Source organism: Episyrphus balteatus, chromosome 1, assembly GCF_945859705.1.
Source record: "Episyrphus balteatus chromosome 1, idEpiBalt1.1, whole genome shotgun sequence".
Classification (NCBI taxonomy): domain Eukaryota; kingdom Metazoa; phylum Arthropoda; class Insecta; order Diptera; family Syrphidae; genus Episyrphus; species Episyrphus balteatus.
The window spans coordinates 3,223,846-3,250,968 of NC_079134.1; the positions used below are offsets into that span (position 1 = coordinate 3,223,846).

Sequence of the window (27,123 nt, forward strand, 5' to 3'; positions counted from 1 at the left end):
ACACCAAGACTAAAATCCCCTGAGATAATTTCATAATCACTATTTTTTAACAATGAAGCAAAGTAATAATACAGATCTATTGAGCTTTCAGGTCAAATATACGTATTAGCTTCTAGCTTCTATAGTAACAAATAAGTGTTAGTTGATATTTAACTATAATTTCATCAACGTCAAATAAATTATATGAATTTGTATCAATAAAATTTACAATTTATTTTCCTTTGTTGAACTTTCAAGTGAACTAGACAATAATTTTACGTAGGTACGCAAAAGAACCTACGACATTAAAATTCTATAATTTCACTTTTCAATCGATTTGTAATTAACATTTTCATTCGAACTGTACTTTTTTCAAAAAAAATTTCTAATTGATTGCTAGGCATATTTTAAGGTAGATTTTGACAGCAAATGCATTTGTAATTTGTATATTCAATCAATTAAATATTCTTCAGGTAGAAAATGTAGAGACAAAGAATATTTTGGAAGGGTTTTAATGGTCATTATTTTTTTTGGTGTGGTTTAAATATTTTTTTTTAAATATCATTTTAAATTCATTTACTTAATCAATGTGGGTTTATGTGAAATTTGTTGTTTATATTTCGGATACTATAGAAAATGAAAACTAACTCTTTTGAAAAAATAAACTTTTAAAAAAAGGTGCGTATTCATTGTAAATATATTTTTTTATCAAGTGACTTATGGATGCAGACAATTTTTTGCCACGTATCTTAATGTCAAATTAAGTTTGTATGTATGTATATGTAAGATAATGATGTTTAATATTGCGTATTTGATAAATAATATCCTCAAGAACTAGCTATTACCGCGTGTAAACAAAATTATAGTACAACAGCAATGCAGTTTTTGATTCAAACAATATAAACAATTGTGAAAAAAATTATGGCATTAAATTAGAACACACTTCCAGACCCTGTTTAGAAGGCAATAAAAGGTAGGGGAATCTCTAACCCTTTGCTTGTAGGAAAATTACAAATATAGACAGGGTCAAAGTATTCAAGGATTAGGAATTTTTTTTAGGAAAATAGAGTTTTAGCTTTATAGTCCCCATTATTATAGTTCTACCTATCTTGTCCTAAATTTTTAACGTCTTAACTCAAATTATTTTGATTCTGGTATAGAACAAAGTGAATTAAGGCCCAGTTAAAGAAAAAATAAGAACATTCGGTATGAAAGAATACTTTAACCTCTATGGGTTTGAAATTGCAGCTTTTTAAATTAAAATCTTTTTTTTTTTCGAGGTAAAATTTTGTTCTTTATTATTCTTTTATTTTATTATTCGATTATTTTTTTTTTTTCTACAAAAAAAAAAACAAAGTTGGAGAAATGAAAAAACAAAATTTTTAGTCTGACTAAGAATCAAATTAAATTTCTAGATTCTAGAATATTAAACGAACTGCCTTTAAATCGGAAATAAAAAAATTCAACGATGCAATTCAATAGCTATAAGCAGGGATAGGATGTTGTGGACCTAAAAACTTAAAAAAAGGCAAAATAAAACTCTAAAAAAGGCATAAAAAGGCATTTATTGAGAGAAAGCATGTAATATAAAAATTAATTGTATTAATTTTGAACAATCATGAGTTTTTTTAAATTTTCAGGTAAAAAGCGCCTGCGATTGTTTCTTATTGGAGACTTTTCACGATTTGATTTTTGCCGGCCAAGCTTTTCAACTCGTGTGAACGTAAGCTGCAAATCGTGCGACATATCGCGCGGCTAAAATCGACTCGTGAAAAGTCGTCATAAGTGCTTTAAACGAGCTAAAGATTAAATTAATTAATTAATTAAAGCACTCGACATCACCCACTTCAACATTTGCCGGGAGCTCTTGATTTGTGTTCCCATTTATTACTCAATTTACTTGTTCGACTCTCTCGAGTCCCTTATTGCCCAAAAAAACTGATTTGTACTTCTCAAAAACATCTTTTGCGACTGCCCTTTTCGCGGCTTCCAAATCTCTCTTGATTTTCAAAATCTGGAAAACTTCTCCAATCGAATATTGTAAATTGAGTAAGTTAGCTTTTGAACCCTGATACGTGTCGGTTGCTGGCCGCGCAATAGAACATAGGTAGCAATAGCAGACAAACAAGTTGCATAGGTAGATCCTTAATATAAATATCGCACCCTCATTGCAAAAGAGCGATAAGTCAAAAAATGACATTTTTGAGATAATGATGAGGAAATGTTGCTTTTTAAATTACCTTTCTTTTGAAGGGCTTGTTGTTAACGTAAACGAAAAATTCGAAAGATTATGACTGTTTTTATCCAATTCCTACTATATTAAAAGTCAAACTCTTTCCTAATTTAAACAATTTTAAAAAATAAATTTATTAAAACTACAAAATAAACATAATGGTTCTTGTAATAGAGCTTTGACATTATGGAAATTGCTGTCCCATAGAAAGTTATAGGGGAAAGTTTAGAGTCAGTATGTATTTTGCAGAAGCGTTTTTTCGAAATGAACTTTTTTGAGTTCTCGCTCTTTTGCACTGAGGGTGCGATATATTGAGTAAGTTATCTTTTTGTTTGTATTTGAGTGTTTTGTGTGTAGGCATTACTTTAAAGACGATAAAAAGATTAAAAAAACATAGAAAAAGACAAAAAAAGGCAATAACAAGAGAAAAGGCAAAAAAAGGCAAAAACGTAAGAAAAGGCAAAATAAAATACATATATTTCGCACGATGGGGACGTGAAACGTGTTTGTTTTTAATCTATAGTGTCGTACGATTGAGCAAGAAAAAAAGGCAAATTCCACAACATCCTATCCCTGGCTATAAGCTATAACTGGCTCCTTAAACAAAGCTAATGACACTTATATAATATTAATAAAATCAGTTGTTTCTATTTTCCCTAAATTTGTTTGTGATTACTTATTTTCTTTGAATATTTTCCTTACATATGTATCAAACATTCATTTTTTATGAACATTCTATAAATTTTTTGAGGCAGGGGCATAAGAGTTTTGGAAAATTTTTGGTGCGAAATACTAGGTACATATGTACATACCACAAGAGGGTTGGGAAACTTTGTTCTTTAGTGTTAAATTATTTTCCTTTATTTAGTAGAAATAATTGCAATTTTAATAAATTTCTTAAAAAACGTCCGATAATGGGTTTTTACTTCTGACATCAACGATGTTGTTCTACTGCTTAGTCATAATATATAATATTAAAATAAATAAATAAAAACGTAAACAAAAAAGATTCTACTGCACCTGTACCTATAAAAAATAGCTAATTGTAATATTATAATGATAACATGCAAATTATTTTTAGTTAAATATTAAACAAATGAAAAATAATTATGTATGAAAAGCTAAAAGTATATCCCTAGCAGTGGCGTAGCTAGTCCTTTGGGGGCCCTGTATCGAAATTTTTTTTGGGGGCCCCTTCATCTCCTAGACTTGGACACAGCCTTAAGCCTTAACAACATTGGCTCAAAAAATTGAAAATTTCCAAACTTATTTTTTTATAGTTTTCCGTGCTGTTTTGCAGTATTTTTAAGTTACCCAGACCCAAATGAAAGGCTAAAACCTCGATTTTTTAGCTCGATTAGTTTTCTACAAAATCGGGAATGTAAGCGATTGATCTCGGTTAAGGTTACATCAAAATCTGCAGAAAAAATTTTAGAATTTTGCATTTTGAAAGTTAACCTTTGAATTTATTTGTATTTAAAAAACCTTAAATAATAATTCAAAAAGAATAGAGCTACAAAATTGGAGTTTGCATCGTAAAAGCTATAATTAATAACAAAAAAAAATTAAAAAAGCAGGTATTTTTAAAAAAATTTCCACTGGCCGAGCAAACCGGGAGTGTATTTTTTAAACTTAAAAATAAAATATGAAACTACGCATAGGATCTACAAAATTGATTTTTGGATAAGAAATTAGCATTTAACTAGATACAATATGGGAGATTTGTGTTTCTTTGATTCCGCCACGAAGGATCCGTAGGGGACGTTCTTTTATGGAATAATTTTGTGGGTTTTTGATTTTAAGCACATTTTTAAAGCAAATATAGTTCCTCGTAGAAACCAACTGGAGAGCCTTTATTCTACTTTTCTACCAGTTTTGTTGATCCTTGTTTTATTACATCATTATTTGAAAACGGAAATAGTTTATCTGGTTCTAAGGTGTCGAACATACTATTCAGACCATGAAGCATGAAGGCTCTAAAATCCTTGTCAACCCATCGGAAATTGTTAACGTTGACTTTAAAGTACGATTCCGGATTTAAAATTCTTACTTAATTACTTCTGCCAACTCGTCAAAAAAGCGCTTTGTTATGTTCCTGTTTCTATTTATGAAAACATGTCTCACTTCCCAAAAAAAAAAATGTTTTTTTTCTCTAAGTTTTCATTGTGAAAAACTTTAGAATTAATCCAGTTAAATAAGGGTTTAACCTCGGAATGAATGTTAGTAGAAAATGTTTTTGCTCAATATCTTCCTTTTGCCATTCTATAACATATCTCAAAAGTCTAGAAAAATCTCATGTCCGCTTGTCGCGATTTCAAGGTCATATCGCGAAATGGAGATTTTCAAAATTAGCAAAAATAGGCTATGGTATTATATACACATATGATACATGATTTCAAGGTATTTTTTAATGCTGATTCCAAAAAATCTAAAATTAAGACAATCTGACGTCTCTGGAAAAAGTTATACCTGTTTTTCATATGTCAACTCATATTATTATAACAGTTGCAAACTTACTGCCGAAAAACCCTTAAAAGTTATGGTAGATGAACCAAATTTAGCATGAAGATTTTAGAATCCATCATTATTAAAAATCAAAACAATCCCTTACAAAAAATATATATACCTACGAAATAATGGTATTTTTTGATGGAGGGGCAAATTTTAGGATATGCACTAAAGAAGATTCTTGTTCATCTTAGGAATAAGTGCAAATACGCTAATTTTTTCATTTTAATCTTTGTTTGGATATTCTTTAACTACCCTCAAAAATCTAAAAAAATCTCATGTCCGCAAGTCCTAATTTTCTTGGTTTGAAAATAAGGTGCAGATTTTAAAAAATTAATAAGAAAAGTTTAAATTTGTATATGTATACCAACATAAGCGACATGATTTAAAGGTATTTTTTAACACTGATTCCAACAAAACTCACAAACAAGTCAACCTGATCATCCCTGAAAAGTAATGCACCTTATTCATGTTGATCTAACACAAATATCTGAAGTGTAGTTTTCCAATTTTTTAAAATCTGCACCTTATTTTCAAACCAAGAAAATTAGGACTTGCGGACATGAGATTTTTTTAGATTTTTGAGGGTAGTTAAAGAATATCCAAACAAAGATTAAAATGAAAAAATTAGCGTATTTGCACTTATTCCTAAGATGAACAAGAATCTTCTTTAGTGCATATCCTAAAATTTGCCCCTCCATCAAAAAATACCATTATTTCGTAGGTATATATATTTTTTTAAGGGATTGTTTTGATTTTTAATAATGATGGATTCTAAAATCTTCATGCTAAATTTGGTTCATCTACCATTACTTTTAAGGGTTTTACGGCAGTAAGTTGGCAACTGTTATAATAATATGAGTTGACAGATGAAAAACAGGTATAACTTTTTCCAGAGACGTCAGATTGTCTTAATTTTAGATTTTTTGGAATCAACATTAAAAAATACCTTGAAATCATGTATCATATGTGTATATAATACCATAGCCTATTTTTGCTAATTTTGAAAATCTCCATTTCGCGATTTGACCTTGAAATCGCGACAAGCGGACATGAGATTTTTCTAGACTTTTGAGATATGTTATAGAATGGCAAAAGGAAGATATTGAGCAAAAAAATTTCTACTAACATTCATTCCGAGATTTACCCCTTTTTTCTCCTTATTTTACCTACTGTATTAAATCAGAATTTATATTTTCAAACACATAAATCTTTACTTACATTTTAACATTCGTTATTCGTTGATCTAGTAGATAAACAGTAAAAAAAAAACTATCCCAAAGACACATGTACAAGGCAATGGTTATCAGAAAAATGTTTAATACTCAATTTTTTGGGGGTCCCTATATCTCGGGGGCCCTGTTACATGGATACAGCTGATACAAGGGAAGCTACGCCCCAGATCCCTATCTTTTTCGTGATGATTACGATTTTTTTGATGATTCCTTGAACAATTTCATGTGTATCAGAGAATTTTGATTATAGTACCTACCCAGAATTGTCATCACTTTCTTGAATTTTGTTCGACCTTCCAACAATTTCCTAAATATCCTCATCAAGCTTTCCAAATTAAATAGGTTTGCTCTGTGAGAAAGGAAAAAAACAAATCGAAACATCTCATTCACAAATTAAAAATGTTTAGATAGGTACTCGTTGTATTTATGTATAAACTAAAATGTTTACAGAAATGTAATTATTTTTTCATTAACGTGAAAGAATTTGAAAATTTTCATTTACTAAAAGTAATAGTTGCCTATCTTCTTGCTGGCGCCTAAATAAAACAAAATACAAAAAATTTACAAAAATTACTTGCTGTCATCATCATGATCTTTCTTTTTGTTATATTACAGTTAATGTATGATCTGGTTACCTTTACTGAACAAATTACATCAAAAAGGTATCATCAAGACTGTCAATGATATAACACTATCTCACCTTTGACAGTAGCTTTTTATACCTACTCATTCATTTTGCTCATCACATACAATTTTTCATTTTTTCGTCACCAGCTGTATACCTACAATTAATTTTGTCAAAAAATGAAAATAACCTCAATTGGAAATTAAGAATTTTCATTTAACCTTATTTAAACCAAAGACACAAATTACTGCGTTACCATGTGTTACGATAACAAATCTATCCAAAACCAGAACAACTGGAACCCGCCAAATAACCTAAAACACCATATCATACCAACAACCATCAACAACGACGACGACAGTGGCCAAAAACTTGATTTTATAAACTTAGCTTAATTTGTACAAAAATAATAAGTATTTTCAGCTGAGTTACCACTTTTGCCAATCCACCATTCAAGTATAGTGAACTTGGTAATAAAAAAAATCCATCCATATCTATATAGCTTGCCTATTGAACTTGCTAACTAAGCCGTGTTTTAAACTTCACACGTACTTACTTACCTACCTACAAAAAAAAAGCTTCATCACCAAAATATGCTGCAGTCTCGAAAACCAACCTCAAAAAATTGCTTACCGCTATACGAGCTTTTGCGACGAAGTTTGTGCAAATTTCCGACTTATTTCCATATTCCAGCTGAAGAATATTTTGTGTAGAAATCAAGCCTCTCGCCAAAACCAAGACTCAGTATCTAGAGAGCTCTTCAGGCAAACAGTCGGTCTTTTGAGTCTCTATACATAGTGTTCCGCATATTTTTATATCGAAGTCGCACTTGGCCTGGTGCTGTGTCGCTGGTTTACTTACACATTTCGTGGATATAATTCTGACATTACAATCAACCATTGTTTCTGTATATTTTGTGTTGTGTTGTTTTTTCTGTTTTGTGACTCTTTTTATAAATTTGCTTCTTTAGCAACACTGAACCGCGACGAGGAGTGCTGTAAAGTAAGTAAACAAAAAAATAAAAAATTGTTGCACAATAAACAACTGGTGTGGTGATGGTTTGTGTTGCAAGTGTTGCGGTCTCTGAGACATCATCAGCAGCGCAGTTATGCGTGAGTGAACGGAGTCAATTGCATTTAGACTTCCATACGAACTCTATGCTGCAATTAGCAGCAATATAGAGAAATGGCTACCAATTAAGTTGGGGTTAATTTGAATTTAATTCTTGTGGAAAATTTTGTTAAAAAATCTTAGCCAAAAACTTGTCCATTTTTATGAACGAAACTAATAATCCAGCTCAAAACTTAAGAAGATTCAAGGTTAATCTATGCAAAAGACATCGAAAGAAGTCTTCGACGATCGACACGAACGGGAGAGGGAATATGTCGTTAAATATTCCAATCAACTATTAAACCACCATCGCACGCTAACACTGCTGGTTAATTAAAAATTCTTGAAAGTTGCTTTTAAGAATAGCTTAAATATGGTGGGGTAGTCATGTAGATAGCTCAAACTATATACAAACAAAGAATTCATTGACCATTCGGAATGATTATAATTTTTAAAGCCGAAATGAAGCGAAACCGATAGCGATATATAAACAAACGTGGCATGAATCAATATAGACTCAAAATGTAATGCAGGTCATTGACAACAAAATTATTCCTCCAAGGCCCCCCTCTCTACTTGTTAGTCTCTCTGCACACACAAAACAAAATTCTCTTTTCAAATCTTATTAGCATTTAAAATCGATCCAACAAAAATTTGGTCAGTATGCTGAGTTGGCTCTATTCATACAAGTTGTGGTTTTTTGTATGTTTCTCTTTTTTTATTGTCTTTTAGTTATTCAAAAGGCCAAGGGCATCGTAATAAACGAAAATAATATTGATAAGTGATAAAAATTTATCTCTTTTTCGTTTTGATAGAATTATAGGGTTGAAAAGTAAATTGAAAGACAAACATTCTATCACCGCTAAATGTGGATACAAGAGTAACCAATTAGAAATACAGACAAGGTCGTTGATCAACTCTATTTATTACTGTTTGGTTTCGTAATAAAACTCTACGGTTTTGGTTCTGCATAGTTTTGCAAGCTTCGATGGTTATACAGAGTAAGGGGAGTATTTGCGAGTATCAAGAAGTAGAATCACGTTTTTGTCGAATATTTAAATACCACTGTATGGCTTTCATGCAAACATAATTGCATATTGTTATTTTGCTGAAAGGTTAAAAAATAAAAAAAAAAAATTAAAAACAAAGTTTATCTTTTTAGACTGTTATCAAAAAAGTGGACTAATATTATTTTAAAACTATGAAACTTTTTTTTTTAGATTAAGGTTTGTTTTTATTTTGCTAAAGTTTTATATATACAATTGTCTTAAAACTAGGCTTATAATTAACTATTACTAGATTGTTGGCTCAGAAGGGGCCTAACTTATTTCTACTGGCTAAAAGGATGGTTTTATAAAATATAAATACATATTTGTGTCGACTTAATCTAATACATGAAAATTTAAATTGAAAAATAAATGTCTTGTTAAATAAAATAGAAAATTAATTATAACTCAAGGTTTTTATCCCCTGTCGTGTCCGCTGTCCGCTCTTTCGTAGAAAGGTCTTCCTTCGTTGAATAGTACATCCTGGAATCTGGCATCGATGATCGCTCTTGGGTGTAGGTACCTTTGGCTGGTGAGAATTTCGTCCTGTAGCAGTTGTTGTACTTCCGGGTTTGGATGTCCTTCGAGGTTCCTCAAAATTCGGCTGGATAGTTCCATCATATGCTGGTCGATTGGGATGATGTCAGCTGCCTCGTACAGCTTCTTATTTGGCCAGTACTTCCTCGTTAGGGGGTTCCGATAAAGTCCAGTGCAAACTCTGAGTATTTTCCTCTCGAAGAGTTTGATCTTCTTCATGGCTGATGGTGAAATTGTGAACCAGACCGGGCAGGCATAGGTGATGACGGGCCTGATGAGCTGCTTGTAGAGGAGTAGTTTTGTCTTCTTGGAGAGTCCATACTGCTTCCTTAGTAGAGGATGTACCAGGTGAAACGAAAAACTGGCGCGTTTCAAAATGGCTGCAGCGTGTTTGTTAAACTTCATCCGGTTGGTGAAGTTTACTCCCAGGTATTTGGCTTTGTCCTTTGTAGTCACTACCGTGTTGTCAGGAAATCCAATGGTAATGTTCCGACTCCTTTCAGCGATCCTTCTACGGGCCCTCGTCCTTGTCTGTGGTGGTCTGAAGCAAATTAGTTCCGTCTTGCTGGCGTTGATCTTCAATCCCCATTTGAGGTAGTAGTTCCAGAGATTGTAGATGTGCTCCTGCACTCTACGGGCTGCTATCTCCGGTGATAGTGATGTTGAGTATGTGATGGAGTCATCTGCGTACAGTTTGGTCCTCGTGCCTGGCGGGTTTTCGGGTTGATCTGCTGTAAAAATATTGAAGAGAAAAGGGCCTAATCTTGACCCTTGCGGAACTCCGGCCTTAATGGGTCGTAGTCCTGACTTGTCGCTGGAAACCTGTACAAAGAAGAGACGATTAGTAAGAAAATTTTGGATGATTTTTACCAGATATCCTGGAAAGCCAAATTCCATTAGCTTAAAGATGAGTCCTTTGATCCAGACGCTGTCAAATGCCTTCTCGATGTCTATCAGGCATGCTACGGTGGTTTCCTTTTTGTTCAATCCCACGGTGATGTTGCTGTGAAGTCCAAGAAGAGGATGAATTGTCGAGTGCTTGCCCATGAATCCATACTGGAAGTTTGGTATTATATTTCTTTCTAAGCAGAAACTTTTTACCTTTCTCAGTAGTAGACTCTCAAGTACTTTGCTAACACAGCAAAGTAGTGAGATGGGCCTGTATCCTTCCACGGTGTTCCTGTCGGTCTTCTTTGGTACTGGAACAATCCTTGCTGTTTTCCATGCTGCCGGAAAATAGCCGTTGTTTAGGCAGTTGTTGAAGATGACTGTCAGCAGGAAGAGGGCGATGTTCGGCAACTTTTTCAAGACAAAGTTGGAAATGCCGTCTGGTCCTGTTGACTTCTTTGAATTTCCTGTGATGATGGTCTCACGGATGTCTTCGGTGTTGGTGAAAACGTCGTTGTTGATGGGGTTGTGGGCAGGATTTTCCTCGCTGAATGTTGTTATTGATGTCTGGTGTCCTTCAATCACTCTTGCTTCTACTTCCATCATGAATTCCGGGAGATGAACTGGTGGATTGTCCGTGAAATTTCCCTCGAAGTGGTTTGCAAACGCTTCGGCTTTTTCTGCTGGGGTGTGTGCTGTTGTTTGTCCATGGCTGATAGAATCTGGGAGTTGTCGTCTTCTTCCTACGATGGCGTTTATCTTCTTAAAGCAGTCTGGTCCAGGTTTGATATCTTGGAGTCTTCTTTGTAGCTGGGAGTCCTGGAAATGTTTAACCGCCCGGTCAAACATAACTTGGGTGCATTTTAGTTCCGAATAGGTCCTTCTGTATTCGTCATTCTCCGTGTTGTAGGTCCGATGTAGTATCCGCTGTAGCTTTTTTCTTAGCCTCTGCCTGTGGTTGTTGATGGCGATGATATTCTCTGGCAGGTTCGAGAATCTATCCCTTGATGTCTTCTGGGTCTTCTGGTTGTCCAAGGCGATGTTGACTGCAGTCTCCAATCCGTGGATCGCTCCGTCAATTTCCGTGTTTGTTAGGTTGGCGATGTTGGTCACTTCAGGAAGTCTTGCCTCGGTGTCATCGCGGAATTGTCTCCAGTTGACTCGATCATACCTGATGTGAAACTCCGGATCAGGTTGAGTGGTCAATATCCTCTGTCTGAGTCGAATATCAAGCTCCACAGCAAGATGATCCGAATCCGATGGATGTGTCACACAGCGGTAGTTCTCGAGCTGTGAGAGAATGTTGATGAAGCTCGTTGATGCTAAGAAAAAGTCCAGCGTTGATGGTGTCCTCGGGAAGGTGGGTGTTGGTTGCGATACGATGGCCAAAGAATGTCGGTGTGGATTGTTGTCCAGCCAGTCCACGATGGTTTCTCCTTGCTGTGAGCTAGTGCTGTCCAGCCATCTGGGGTGCCTGGCGTTGAAGTCTCCTCCAATGATGCAATGGGTGTGCTGGTCTGCGATGTCCATAAGTTTCCTGAGATCCTCCTCGATGTTTCCCTTAGAAGATGCTCCCTTCATGTAGATAGACATCAGAATCAGGGTTTCTGATCCCGATGTCTTGATGATGACGCAGGTAGCTTCTGTGGCGTTGAGTCCGTTGATTTTCATCTGTTCCCCTTGGAACAGCTTCCTCATTAGTATGGCGGTTCCTCTTCCTCCGTTGCTGGTTTTGTCCTCTCTGAAGATTTGGTATCCCTCTGGTTGATATTTGTTCCTCGTCTGTAAATTAGTTTCCTGTAAGAAAAGAATATCGGGTTTCTTTGACTTTAAAAACAAGTTTAAAGAAACCCGTCTGGTTATGGAGTAAATAGAGTTTACATTGTAGGTTAGTATTTTAAGGGTTTTTAAATACATAATTGGCAGATAAGACGGCCAATTATTAATGTTTTTGCCTTATCGTCAAGGCTTGCATAATTGCTTGGGACTATTTGCTTGGCCTTTTGCACTAAAGTGAAAAGGTCAGCTCCAAATAGCCTTTCAGCATCTGCAAAGACGTCTCCATTATCCTGGGTCTTCGTTGCTGGTTTTGGTGCTGGGGCAGGTTGTTTCTTGGTTGTTGTTGCAGCTGGTGCCTGTTGAGCTGTTTCCTGGGGCTTGGTGGTCCTCGTGGGTTGGCGTCTTTGTGTTGCACGGGCTGCAACGGTGGCAAAGCTCAGTCCTTGTTGAATGGATTCCACTGTTGTCTTCTTCACGGCTTTGGCTTGTTCCACCTTCTTCTCGGCGGCTTTCCTCCTTTCTTCCATTTTCCGTTTTAGGACGGGGCATCCTTTCCAACTAGCAGGGTGTCCGGTTTTCTGGCAGTTTACGCAGTAAACATTGTCATCCTTCGTGTTGTTCTTCGTCCTTGGGCACTCTCCTGGTAAATGCTGGTCCTTGCATTTGACGCATCTGTACCGCATGCCACAGTTGCTGGCAACATGTCCAAACGCCTGGCAGTTCTTGCACTGGGTGATGGTGGTAGACCTGAATTTTTCCCAGTGGATTTTCTGGTTCAGGAGTAGTGTTTTCTTGAAGACTGCTGGGATGTCGCAGTCCTTGTCAAGTTCTACAACAAAGTTGTTGTACTCCTTGTCCTTCCTTCCTTTTTGTGGGCTCACGTTGATGGCGTTGATTCCCTCGTGTTTAAGTTCCTCAATAATATCGTTTACCTCGAATGTGCTGTGTACTCCTTTCAGCATCATGAGGATTTTCTTGTCTTCCTTGGGGGTATAGGTGTTGAATTCGGTCTTCCTTTCCTTTAAGTACTCCGTGATCTTCTTGTGGTTGTCCTTGGTCTTCGTTAATATGACTGTCTTGCCGTTGTTGTAATTCGTGGCCTTGTATGCTACACCCAGTCCTCTTAAATGTCGGTTGAGCTCTGCGACATTCAATTTAAAGCAGACAATGGGTGGCATAAGCTTCTCCCTAGATGTTCCTTCCATGTTGGTGGCTGTCCTTGATGTCTTCTGGGTAGTTGCTGCGGCTGAGTCCATTTGGGTTGCTGGGGCTGAGGTGGTTGGTACAACTGCGGCTGATGGAGTTGGCGTTGGTGGTGGTGTAGATGGGGTCGGTTTCTTGGCCTCCAATTGCTCAGTAGACATTGCTGCTGGCTTCCTCTTCCTCTTAATTCTTATCACCTTGATAAAATCGGATTCTGGCTGGGCTTTCGGTGGTTGTTCCTGTCCGGCATCGATCATCTCTGCGTCATTGTTATCCTCAATGACTTGTCTTGTTTTGGCGATGTCGTCTAGGTCCTCGAAATCGGACTGCAGAGCTTCTTTCTCCTCTTCCTCTTCTGCTGGCTGTACTTCTTCTTCTTGATCCTCTTCTTGTTGGTCCTCTTCTTCTTCATTGTAAAGCTCATCGAAGGCATTGAGTTTCTCATGTATTTGGAGCAGAAACTCCTTTCCATGAGAAGACATGCCTTCTCTGACCTTTTTTATGAACTCGTCATAGGTAGCGGCTGCTTCGTCCTTCCGCTTTTCCTTTTTTCCCATATTTATTATGGGTCGGTAATCCTTTTGCTGAAGTGATTAAGTTAATCCTAATCGGTAAAATACTTTACGATTAGGGATTAAGTTAATTTGGGTAATTATCCCTTTTTTTTGGTTAATCCGTCCAGGTAGCTGGCAGGTAGTCCGGATTTTAATCCCTTTTTTTTTGGGGGTTGTTTTTAATTATGGTGGTTGTTTTTTTAAGTTGTCCGCTAACACGTCCGTTCACACTGACTTGCTTGCTTGCACTGACTATGAAACTTTTATGAGTAGCTAAACCTTAAATTGCTCCCTAACACCATTTTGAAGTTAATAACTTTAAAATCCCGCTAACAATTTGTCGTTCAATTGGAAATTATCAAACAAAAATGTTCGTTCTTGTTGATTCTCATGAATTGATATAACCAAAATGAATTTTTAAATTTAGTATGATTTCTATCTGTTCCTTTTGTTGTTTATTTTACTTTCTTTGTTGAATTTACGCATGACAAAATCAAGCTACTCCACAAATTTTAGAATTAAATATATGTAACGTTGTTTTTGAAATTTAAGTATTTCATTGCAAATTTTTTGAGCTGAGTCTATTATTTTTCAAACAGTATTTGTATAGGTACAATAAATTTTCCAAAAATACTCCATTCCATTACTCCATTTCAATGATCACTTAGAGCTGATTATTTCAAATAAATCACTTGTTTAGTAGTTTTAAATTTCTGTTCAATTTGAACCAGTGCAATCGAACTGAAATGTTTGTTCTTGAAGATTCTCATGAACTAGTATGATCATCATTAAATAATAATAAATAATTTATTTTGCGAAATAGATAAACCATATATTATCTCTTAAACTATTAATTTAATATTTACATTATATTGTTTAAATATTTGGAAGACATAATTTGTAAAATGTCATTAAAGCACATTAGGTCCGTTCCACACTTATTTTTGGTACCGAGTCTGTTTCCAACTTCAAAAACTTTGTAGAAGAGAGCGCTCACGCGAGAGTAAAAAATTTCCCCATCCTGACAAATCTAGTCGCAAGAAATATGATTTCTGTCAAATTAGAATTTGACATACTATGTACATCAAACTGAATTGTGTTTTATTTTGTTGTATCTATACGTGAAACAGAAAAAAAATTTAATTCCTGAATTGTGTTAAATAATTTGTTGTGGTAAAAAAGTTTTGAACAGGTTTTTTGAGTTTAAAAAAAGGAAAACTTCTTGTCAATGTAAAACATCATTTCTATTAAAAATTATGTTTATTGTTTCCTAGAAGAATCTTTCAATGAAATTGTGAAGAGTTTTTCATTGGGCACGTTCAGGAAATATTAGGGACTAGATATTTAGGCAACGTCATTTTCTGAACGGAAATTTGAGTAAATTCCCTAAATTAGTTTGGATGTGATATTATTGTCAAATTTCGAAATCTACTTAACAATTTATAGATCGCATGGGGCAGACACCAAATTTCACTTAATTTTAATAAATAAATAACATTAATTATAACTGATAATGCACATTTTACTAGTTTTTCACACAAATAAATTTAATTCTGTTAACGAAATTCTATAATTAAAAACAATCAGCTGTCATGTTGACAAAAAAAACTTTCCTAAATGTTTGGGGAAAAATTTTGTTGCCTAACTTTCCAGTTAGCTTTCCAATAAAATTACCTAAATTGGAAGGATTTTTTTTGACAGTTGACCAATCAGAGACCGAGAAATTACCTAAATATTTAGCCCTTAACGTTTCTGAACCTGCCCATTAGTTTCGTCGTTTTATTTGTGTAATGAAACTAAAACATTCGTTCTTGTTGATTCTCATGAATTAGTATGACCAAAATAAAACAATAAATCATTTAATTTGCTTAGTTATTTTAGCGGATTACTATAAAACCATTACTTTAAGGAAACATTTTATATTATTTTCTACAAACATTTTGTATTTATGAATTTCACTTCTGTTTTGGAGTTTTAACCCCGTTTTAAGGTTTTTATAATATAAAAATAATGTTCCTTACCATACATAAACCTTTTTTTGCGTTACCTTCACCTATTTTGGGCACTTAATTTGAAAGTACCTATTGGATAAATTCTGTTATCTAATACATACTTTCAATCTTAGCTGTGTTTTTTTTTCCTCGTGATCCAGATCAGATCAAGAATTTATTTGCGAAACAAATAAAACACAGCTATTATGAAATCTGAAATCAAAAACTTTAATATTTTTTTTTTAAATCCCCCTTGTATTCTGTAAGGTCATTCTTAGTACAATAATTGCATCAATTTTTGTGTTTTCTTGTGAAAACTTAAATGGCTCATCACATCACACTATAAAGGTCAGATTTTTATATCGTTAAACAAAAATATAATAGTAAGCAATAAAAACGTCAGTCAGTCACTATCACTTTATAGTATGTTCACAGAGTAGAGCAATTATTTTACGAGAGATCATACTCTTATGAATACACGTAACTCTCTCGGGGTAAAGTGTTGCGCATGTTAATTGCGCATTTTATTTGAAAAACAAAAGAAAAAAAAAAAACAAAAACCTTGCTACCTTGCAATCAACCATTATGAAGAAAAGCACGCATCTAAATTTCCTACAAATGAAAAAAAAAAAAACAAACACCTTGACTTGTATTGTAATAGAGAGTATGGTCATCCTTAGAAGATAGATCTTCTAACAGAATCATTAGTATTCAATTTCTAAAAAAGTAGCAAAAAAATATAGAAAATAAAGCGTCCGCGTTGGAGATTGGCATGGCCGGCACAATGCAGCAATCATTGTGCAATGATTTATTAAAATTTTATATTCATTATGCATATTCCATGGTTGCCATATTAATTTGTTGTTTAAATTTTAAAGGGGATCGGGTCAAAATTCTGGCTTCAAAATTCTGCGAAAATTCTGTTTTTCAAAATTCTGCTTTTTTTCTATTCTGCTTTTCAAAATTCTGCCAGTCTTATACTTAAACAAAAAAATTCTGCCAATTCTGTTTTTTTTTTCATAGCATATGCGCTGACTAAAGAAAAATACACCTCATCAATGTAATTCAACATTGGTATACTTTCCTAAATTTTTTTGTTTAAGTGTCTCAAATATTTTTTAAAATACATAGATTGACTTTCTTTCAAATAAAATCTATAACTTATTGGAACCGATGTTATTTGATACAAGATATTTCTTTTCTTATTCAAATTTTTGAATATTCATCTTTATTTGACAAATTAAAAAATTTTAAATTATTTTCGGAAATGTTTAGTATTAAAAACCTTTTCTTAATATTTTCAAATTTATTCATTTATAAAACAAAAATTAATATACATTCAAAGAATTACAAATTATTTAGGTAAGTAATCAAATAAGCAGATAATTTTTCAGGAAGATGATTTTACATAATTTTGGCAAAAAAAAAAATTAAAAAAGGTTTGGAAAATTTTAAAAAGCGTGCGCTTTTTAACATTTTCCAAGCCCGTTTTTAATTTTTTGCAGAATTTTGAAAGCAGAATTTTGACAAAAGAATTTTGACCCCGGCAGAATTTGGACCCCAACCCATTTTAAAGTTAAATTAAAACCTGATTTGAGCTGAAAGTCTTCTAGAAGTTGATAAACAGTAAATTATTGGAGTTCGATATTCAGGGAGTTGATGTGCTCAATACAGTAGACGTGGCACACTATTTACTCAACATCAAATTGGATTTTTAGGTGTTCTTTTATGCTTTCCAGAAAAATGTATTAAACTAAAAGTTTTTACCACGTTGAAAATAAAAATATGAAAAAATCGTTAGAGTGCAATCTGGCGCATTCAATAAACATTTTAATACTTCAATGTTTCGTTCAAGGAATGACAATTTTGTGTAACCTTTTATGGCTAATAATAAATATGAATTCATAATAAAATAACAATGGCAACCCTAAGCCCAACCTGCGATATGAATGATGTGTTCATGTTTGTCAGTTAACACCTGGTTGCGCTTGACTAATAACTGCAGTTGCAGAATTAATTGAAAATGCATTTGCCAACCGTTATTTTCCTTTGGAATTAACAATGTCACAAAAAAATATAATAATTTAAAAGCAATTTCTGCAAAATCGTCAGATTATAGTGTTTTAGTTATTTTTTTTTTTGTATTTTTTGTCTTGCGAACTCGATTCGATCGGCCATGACTTTGCTCGGTTATACCTTGGAAGTTGCTTTTTATTTTTTATTTTTATTTTTTAGGGTGCGATACAATAAGAAACGAAAAAAAAAAAAGATATCGTATCGATGCTGACTCAAGGTAAACTGAATGAGTTTATTGGGAGTTTGACCTGCGAAATGGTAATTCAAACTTTAAGTTTATTGTATTGGTTTTAAACCAGGCTTTTCCACACCGGAAATGTTGTATTCACATTAACGTCGTCGTCCGTCGGTCGTCCACCAGCAGATAATGATAATATAACAATAATAATGGCATGCTTGCAAGATAAAAAGTGCTAACGCCGACATTCTCTTTTATCATACCTATTTACTATTATACTCATTTCCAGTTAAAATTGGTATCTTAAAGTTTAAGTATTGCGAGTCTTTGTGACATTGTTTTGCTTTTATGTAGATATTATTTTTATATTTTTGGTGTAAATTTTCTGCTAACTTATCTTTTTATGGTTTCAAGTTCGTACGCACTCATAAATGTAAAATACAAAATTTATGTTTAACTAAATAATAATAACTACTTTGGTTTTAACCTTGTCTCTGGGTCTTGTAATTTATTAACACTCATGAAACTATGGACATGTATGGTCACGAATGTTATTAAGTGAATCAGACTGGATGAAGTTTGACTCATCATCATTCAAACCTATAATTTTATCATGTGGTACTTTTTGTGCTTTAATTGCATAGCGAAATATATTTATTTGTTTTTAGAATAATCAGCTGATGTTTTGATTTTTTTTTTTTTATTAATTTGATTTTCATTTTAAACTCCTGTTTTTATTATGTTAATAATTACAGTTTTAAAACGCGAAAGATTTTTAATTAGGGACCAATCATTTTAGACAAAAAATCACTAAAGAATTTTTCTCGTTCTGCTTATTAATTAACTTTTTTTTTTAGAAATATTTTATGTGTATTCAATCGTGAAATATTTTGTTTTTTTTTTTTTCATTCAAATATTTCCATTTGTAAATAAAATTTAAATGGTCATTGGAAAACATTTAAATTAAAAAAAATGAAAGCTTTCAAAGTAATTAAATGAGTTAAACATTTTTAAATGAGCCAATTATTTTCGAATTGAAGATAAGTCAGGTGTGTTATTTTTTTTTTAATTGGAAATTAAGAACAAGGTTCAACGGAAGATAAACATTTTTGATTTATTTATAAAAGTAAAATTAATACAAAAATTTTTAAAATGTTTTTTTTTTCATAAGAAAGATACAACTTTATTTTCAGTTTAATTTTTTTATTCAAAATTCAGTTATTTAACTGATTCAAAATTTGGGTTCTTTACTTACGAGTCCAAATAGTGACTATAGTTAGCTATTGTGAAAAAAACTTGAATGTTTTGAGGTTCCGTAGTACGTTTTTGGTCTGTCTCAGATTAGTTTTTTTTTTTTCTATAGAAATAAATGTTACGCATACACCCCGGTGACCCGTTTATTCTTCAATTTATCACTTAAATGATCAACCTTTTTTATTTTTATTTCATATCATATTTTCTAAACAATTTTTGAATACCTATCTTATTTCTAATTTAATTTCCCCTCTCCCAAAAATTGTCCTTCATCAAAATTTAAAAAAAGTTATAAAAATAAAGACTTCCAAAATCAAACTGTCATGTCACTTTGCCCTGAGTCAGAATTTGATTTTAACTTTTGAAATTAATAACAGGTTATTATTTAAATTGAACAAATACCATTGAATAATTATATATAGAAGTGACACCGGAAAAAACATCCGCTCTGTTTGAGGGATGGAGCCACATTCGTTTGAGGAGTGGAGCCACAATCGTTTTAGGATTGTGTATTTGATGGCCGAAAAATTCCTAAAAAGGACTTTTGGTTACTAAGTAACCACAGCTACAAAATTATTTATATTTGGTGTATTTGTATTAGTTTTGTTTTGTGTTAGTAGTGTGTTTGTTTATTTTTGTTTCTGTAATATTCAAATTGAATTTATTTTTAATTTTTGTAATATTTTGAATTGAACATTTATTTTTGAATGTTTGATTCTTATGTATATTTGAAAAGATTTTGTTTTTTCTGTTTTTATTATCTTTTCAACTATAGAGAGTTTATTTAATTTTGATTAGGGTGCTTTTTGTTATAACATCTAGGCCAATGTTGTCCACATGAACTTTGGCATATACTTACTGTTTTCTTAAACCGCATAATGCAAGAGTAGGTAAGGATCAAGTTCATACAATATGGCCATATTACACGTTATTTTAAAGTATTTTAATACATATTTCAAAGTATCTTAATACAATACGAAACTACCTCGATTATTTGCTCAAAATGATTTATGTATTCGAACAAGAACTTTGGATATACGGCTTTGTTCAAATTTGCAGTTGTAAATGAAAATTTAAAGTTTTTATAAAATGTTAAATTTTGAAAAAAAAAAAATCTTTTCGTACCATTTTTGGATACTTTTCTTTATTTTTAATTTTTTTCTAGTACTAATTTTTGGGGTTTTTCGGTAAATTGAAAAATTTACATTTTTGTGCTCTACCCGTTCATGGGCCGACAAATTATGGCTAAAGCGAACATTTGAGCATGAGATTTGTATCATAAAACAAAGTTGATTTTTTAAGAATTCGGTCATCGAAATTTTCCACCTCCATGATTTTGACCCATATGCCGGTACCAGTGATTTTGTTTAAAAAAATTATATAATAGTTTTTGGGCAATCATGGAAATTTTTCTAAATTTTATTATTAACCTACCGTAGAACCGTTTTTTTTTCAAATCTGATTTTCTGCCAAACTACCAATTCAATTTCAACGAATTTTTTATACAAAAGCATTAATATAGTTTAAACTTTAAATATAAAACAGAAAGAAAATTTGGAGAAGTAATAGTTTTTGGAAAAAAAAAAATTTAACACTTTTTTTGAAATCAAATTTTCGAAAACGGGACATTAAATTCTCTTGACATTTTAGTTTTGAATGTTGATTAGTAATCTCTACGAAATGGCATAGGTACCAATTTTATTTTTAATTCTTTTTTTTAATTTATTTATAAGGTTCCAACGATTTTGAAATTTTTTTTCTGAAAATCTATCTTAGTAGAAGAAATCAAATCGAATAGGTACTTGTTTTGGAGCTATCACGAATTTTGCTTTGTTCCTTTAACTTTTTAGGCTAGTGTGTAAAAACAACTCTGGTTTAAAGCTAACGCTAGGTTAAATTTTATGGTTATGAAACTCAACTATTAAACTTAGCCGACCTGTAGCCTTGTACCTAAGTATTAAATTGTTTATTGGTAGGGTGAAATATGTATAATTCAGTTAAATATTTTAGTCAGCCTTAAATTTGATTATTGGTAAGGCCCTTAAAAAATAAAATTTACTAATGATAAGTTTTGGTGAATAAAACTTCTTATTCAGAATTCTTTGGCGCAAACGATAACTTCCATCTTCGTCAAATGTATGTATTTGTCATGAAGTAAAGTTATCAGGTGTAAGTTAGCCTAATAGTAAGTAAATGAATAAGCGTGGTCGAATGTTCGGTATTCGGCCGAATCATTATTCGCAGCATCTCTAGTTGGTACCGTTAAAAAACTTCAATTTCCCCTCCTTGAAATCAAAAATAAACAAAAAGTTTGAGCCAAATCGATTTATTGGTTTGAGCTCATACCTGATTTACAATATTACGTTGAGTTTTTCCTAACGCTTTTCTTTTTTTCTTTAAGGGTCATTTGCTCAAACGAACCTTAAATAATTTATTTTGAACATAAACTTTTATGCTTTACTTTTTCTTCGACGTAAACTGTCACATAAGGATTTATGTTGTAATTAAATGCTTAAGTTTCGATTCCGCAAAAAAACGGCGCTAATTGTTACGCATTTCGTAATATTGCCAAAAAAAATATAATATAAAAAAATAGCAATTTCTGTGGGGATACGAACTCAGAGAGCAAAAGTAAAGAGCAATCACCTTGTCACCTACGCTAATAGGACTATTGAAATAAGGGTAACTTTCATGCCCTATAAGCTATAACGTGCCTAGGATATACAACAATAATATTTAATTTTGTTCAAATTCTCGTCGTTAGTCAAAAATTTCTTGTTTTTAGTTTCGAGTTACTATGGATACATTTATAATGTCAACTAACTTTTAAATATTTTTGTTTGATATTTGTGTAGTTTTGTATGTATGAGTAAAATTTCCTTATTTTCTTTTTTCATTTATAGGATGTCGGTGTGTCGATACAATTTATTTTTGTTTGATATTTGTTTTATGTTTTATGTGTGAGTAAAATGTCCTTATTTTTTTTTTCTATTATAGAATGTCGACGTGTTGATACGATTTATTTTTATTTGATATTTGTTTCCTTCTGTTTGTATTAGTGAAATTTCCTTTTTTAAAAACAAAATTTTGAAAACATAATTTTCTAGGACAAGCTCCATTCTCTCTGGGGATTTTTTAGTACATTTTTTTGCCAAAAAAAAATAAAATTCTGTGGCGCTAGAAACTATCGGTGTCACTTCTATATATAATTATTCAATGCAAATACCTATCATTTGAAAAAATTTATCAAATGAAAGTAAGTTAAAGTTGTCCTAATTTCTGCATCCTTCATTTATAAATATCTTTTTTTCGGCTGATTTAATGCAAATATTCAAATCTAAATATATCTGACATTTTAAACCACAAAAAATAATTCAATTTTATGAGATAATTTCAAATATATTTAATTTTTCAACCTCAATATTACTATTTTAACGATTTAGTGGAAAAATACAATCGTTTACAAAAAAAAAAAAAATAAAACTAATCAAATAGAAATATTGGTTTCAAGTCATCACTTTTATTAAAAAATATATATTTAAATAACTCGTTAATTATATATGTAAGAAGTATAGACGTTTTAGCTTTTGTTTGGCCTTGATCTTGAAAAGGTTTTGCTTGAACAAATATAAAGCCATTCATAAAACTTGTTTTGGATTTTTCTTTCTCTCCTTTGTTGTTGACTAGCATTTTAATCTCAAATTACTGAGTCATTCATTTATTATATAGTTCGTTTTGATAAATCTCTAAAACTGGGTCTAAGGGCGGAAAAGCAAAAGATAAACTTGCCAACTTAGGTTTGCCTTTGAACAATTGAATGCATACAAGTAGGCAAAATGCACATTATTAAATGAAAAATCATATTGATAAGGTGTGCCTTGTTACATTATAATTATTATTAAGTACATAGTTATAGTGTGAATGGGCTCCGAATTTAAATAAACAGTTTAAATTTGAAATATTTTAAAACATGATGATGAGACCACACCTTTTACTTAATTTTATTGTTAAAAAATACTTCCTAAATGTTTTTTTAAAACCCACACATTTTTTTTTGTTTTTAGGTAAATAAATAAGGAAAAGTTTTAAAGATGAGCCCTCCAGAAGCAACGAGTTTAAAATTTGATGACAATCAATTACCATATATCGATTTGGGAAGTGTTGTTATTCGTTTAGAAAAAGAAGATCCCCCAGAATGGGCATTGGAAAAGGCACGCAACGAACTTCGTGAAACACCAGAAGTTGTAGAGAAAGCAATTCTAGAATTACGTCAATTGATTCAACGTAAGTTAAGCATACAAATTTTCTTTCATTTATAAACACTATACATAGGTATTTTAAATTATTATCTAATGGAAAAATCTATAACTTTAGTACTATAGATATTCTAAACACGTTTTAATCACAATATTATTCTAAAAGTATTAAAAAAAAAAAAAAACACCTAATGAGCAATTGAGCTTTATTGCAAATAAATTCATTCTGATGCATCGAATGTAAACATACAATTTATACAGTAGTTAATTATATAATACCATCAATGTAAGATACAAATCTTATACAGCTTGTTAGAATCTACTTTATTGAGAAGCACCTAGCTAGAGATAAATGACTTGAGAATTTTTATTAATTGAAAACGAATTGCATTGATAAATATAATTTATGACTGTAAATAATCTTTAAATCAAATCTTAAAGTTTCAAGTTTGCTCTTTATGCACTTTTAAATTCTGTATTTTATTATTTTTTTATTGTTTAAATACTTTATTTGATATTGACGATAAAAAAAGTTTTAACAATTTCTAACAGACAAAACAAAATTTGTGTAATGAAAACAAGTCTTCCACCATCCCAATTTTTTGTTTTTTAATATAAACCATAAATTTTACCAATTTAGTTCATAATTCTTGGACGAATATAAGATAAAACGGCGATGTTTCCCCTGCCCCCCCCCCCCCCCCATCCAACTCCACCTCTTATTCTATAAAATAAATTTCCTTCCTATGACTGCAAAAAATTATAATATAAAGTGTGTTTCTCCCCAAAAAAAAACTGGGAAATGAAAATATTTACTTAAAACAACGTTGTTCTTGTTGATTCTCACGATTTCGAGTACCTTCCAGAAATATTTTTTGTAAAATTTTTCTTAGGCATAGATTTTTGTTCAATTTCTTTGTAAAGCTCTTGATTTACAACTGAGGAAAATAAAATAAAAATATTAATTGAAATTTCCAGGCTAATATGGTTTGAATAGAAACTGTTCGTTCTTGTTGATTCTCATCAGTTTTAGTACTTTCTATGTTTGTTATTCATTGGAACTGTACTGTAATAATTCGGTTGAATTTTTCTTGGCTTGGAAACTTGGAAATTAGCTCTATTATATAGAATATTTGAGTACAGAAAAAAAAATACTTTTTTGTTCTTATTTAAGAAAAATTAGCTCAATAAGGTTATTTTATAGTTGGTTTGTTTGACTTTTCAGATCAAATGGAGTTTTTCAGGGCTGAGTTAGTTCTAATGTATTTGTTGTCAATCTAAATGTTAGAACGTTGCAACTACAAATCTTACTTGTTGACATTTTAAATTAACAATCTAAATGCTAATAGCTTAATAGCGTAGTTAATAATGTTTTAAGTCATTCAGATTCATCAGTCGACCATTCCATGTATGAAAGCGGTTTCTATAGCAGTTATACCTTCTACTAACTTCTGTTTTAATTTTCTACAAATTGATAATATTTGAAAAAAAAAAAAAAATAATAATAATTTCTATTTGATCTGACAACCATTTTTCTCATCACTTTAAGTCATGATTTTTAGTTTTGCACAATGTATTAGTACTTTTCCCATTCGTTGATGAGTCAATTAAAGTAGGTTTATTAATTGCTTATACTTGATATGTCTCTCGAAAGTTGTATTTATAATATTTATCAATATTTTACATCAAGAGGTAGAACCTTAAAACTATAACAGCCACAGGCGAGCCACTTAACTCGTCTTACGGAACTGAGTGGCTGAAGTTACTGACTTTGTTTTCTCACTATTAAACACTAAGAAAAAAGAAAGGGACCTAGGAGGATGTCTTGTGGGACTCCGTCTGCTCAGTTTTGATCAATTTGTTCTATCTGCCCCAAGTATTGTTAAAGAATAAAGAAGCTTCAACTTCTTGTAATGTCGAAAATGGATAAAAATTCAACTACAGCCATTTTACAACAAATATTTGGTCCTACGAGCCGGATCTTCACTACATAAAGTAGATAAATATACAATAATAGTTCAGTCTGCAAAAAAGGACTTACTTACTTAAAGTACAAGCAGATGAAAAGTAAAAGATAAGTAGATAAGGCTAAAAAGATGAATACGTTTAAAAAGGAAGTCACAACAGCTCTGCAAAAATTCACTTACATAATATAATTTCTAAAACAAAGTATTACACTTTTTCAAGACTAATCATTATGTCTGTTTGTTAAAGTGTCATGCAAAAGTTGATAATTAAAAAGGTTTAAAACAAAAAGAAATCAATTTGTAGTTAATTGCTCAAAAATGTCAACCTTTTTTCTCTTGACGTCATACAATTAAAATTTATTCTTTTTTCTCCTAAACAAAACCGCACGCATAAAATCTTTTAATTCACATTTGAACAATTAAAAGACATTCATGACCCATTTAATAACCTTTGAAACATTTAACTTGTTTAACTTGCGTCATAGATCTTTTGTTCGTAATGAATTTAAATTCCGCTCGCAATATTTCAATATTTTTTCTAATTTTCTAATTAATTGCATTTAAATAGTAAAATTTTTAATCTTTAACTTTAAACAACATGAATTCCTTTTACAGAAACGGAATTCCTGCACTTACCTCTGGACGATGAATACATGAAAATGTTCCTGAGACCCACACATTACTATCCAGAAAGTGCCCTCAAAAGACTCATCAATTTTTATCACATGAAACTGAAATATGGAGAAGTTTGTGATAATATCCTTCCATCTACAATCAGAAATGTCTTTGAAGAAAATATTCTTTCACTTTTGCCAAATAGGGATCAACATGGTAGAAGAATTCTTGTCATTGAAGCTGGAAGTAAGTTTATTTGAAGACTTCTTTTTTAAACTTTACTAACATTTTTTTTCTTTATAGAAAAATGGAAGCCATCAAAAGTGCCACTGGGTGATATGTTCAAGGGAATTCAATTAGCAGTCGTTGGTTCAATGGCAGAACCAAAATCACAAATTTGTGGAGCCGTTGTCATCATCGATATGGAAGGTCTGCCAGTTAGTCATGTGATGCAATTCACACCCTCTTTTGCTATTATGCTACTCGATTATGTTCAAGACTGCATTTGCATGAGACTCAAGGCTGTACACATTGTGAATAACTCGTACATTTTCAATATGTTATTTGCCATCTTTAAACCTTTTATTAGGGAGAAACTACGAAAGAGGGTAAGTCACTGCTGAATCAAGATTTTCAACAGCAAACTTATAAGAGATTTGTTTCATTTTTAGATTTTCTTCCATGGAAAAGATTGGAAATCATTAGCTGGACATATTGATAGAGAATTCTTGCCAGCAAAATATGGAGGCACAACAACATGGGAAATTCCACCTGGTCATTTATTAGCTGATTTCTTTGAATGCTACAAAAAGGATTTTGAAAGTAAGTTTTATCAATTCTTTTTTAAAAACTTGCTATCAATTTTTTTTGTATTTTTAGTGGCAAATGCTTATGGATTTACTGATGGATATAAGATGAAAAAATAAAAATTTTTTGGGAACACACACAAAATACTTAAGAACGCGTCAAGATCTTGCCGCGACACACCTCCTAATTCTAGTATTCTCTCTCTTTTTTTTTTTTGTGATACTTTAAGACATAGAAACTGACATTCCATAAGAAACAAAAAATGAAAAATAAAAAACAAAA

The 27,123-nt window shown here is 32.0% G+C and overlaps 1 protein-coding gene across 2 annotated transcripts; it reads left to right on the forward strand.

Annotated features, from left to right (window-relative positions):
• Window positions 1–526: 526 nt before the first annotated feature.
• LOC129921052 (alpha-tocopherol transfer protein-like) lies at window positions 527–27,123 on the forward strand. 2 transcript variants are annotated; one of them, XM_056002685.1, is made up of 6 exons: window positions 527–657; window positions 23,261–23,480; window positions 26,035–26,280; window positions 26,338–26,642; window positions 26,706–26,856; window positions 26,914–27,123. In XM_056002685.1, exons 2-6 carry the CDS (start codon window positions 23,288–23,290, stop codon window positions 26,958–26,960), a joined length of 942 nt encoding a protein of 313 aa, XP_055858660.1. In that variant the 5' UTR covers window positions 527–657; window positions 23,261–23,287; the 3' UTR covers window positions 26,961–27,123. The 2 variants fall into 2 exon arrangements, with proteins under 2 accessions (XP_055858660.1, XP_055858659.1); XM_056002684.1 differs by lacking the exon at window positions 527–657 and adding an exon at window positions 7,312–7,582.

Excerpts from the sequence above, each read along its gene's own strand:
- LOC129921052 (XM_056002685.1), top strand. The coding sequence starts at position 23,288 with ATGAGCCCTCCAGAAGCAACGAGTTTAAAATTTGATGACAATCAATTA. Across the intron at positions 23,481-26,034 it reads ATTACGTCAATTGATTCAAC|AAACGGAATTCCTGCACTTA; the intron begins GTAAGTTAAGCA and ends TTCCTTTTACAG. Across the intron at positions 26,857-26,913 it reads CTACAAAAAGGATTTTGAAA|TGGCAAATGCTTATGGATTT; the intron begins GTAAGTTTTATC and ends TTGTATTTTTAG.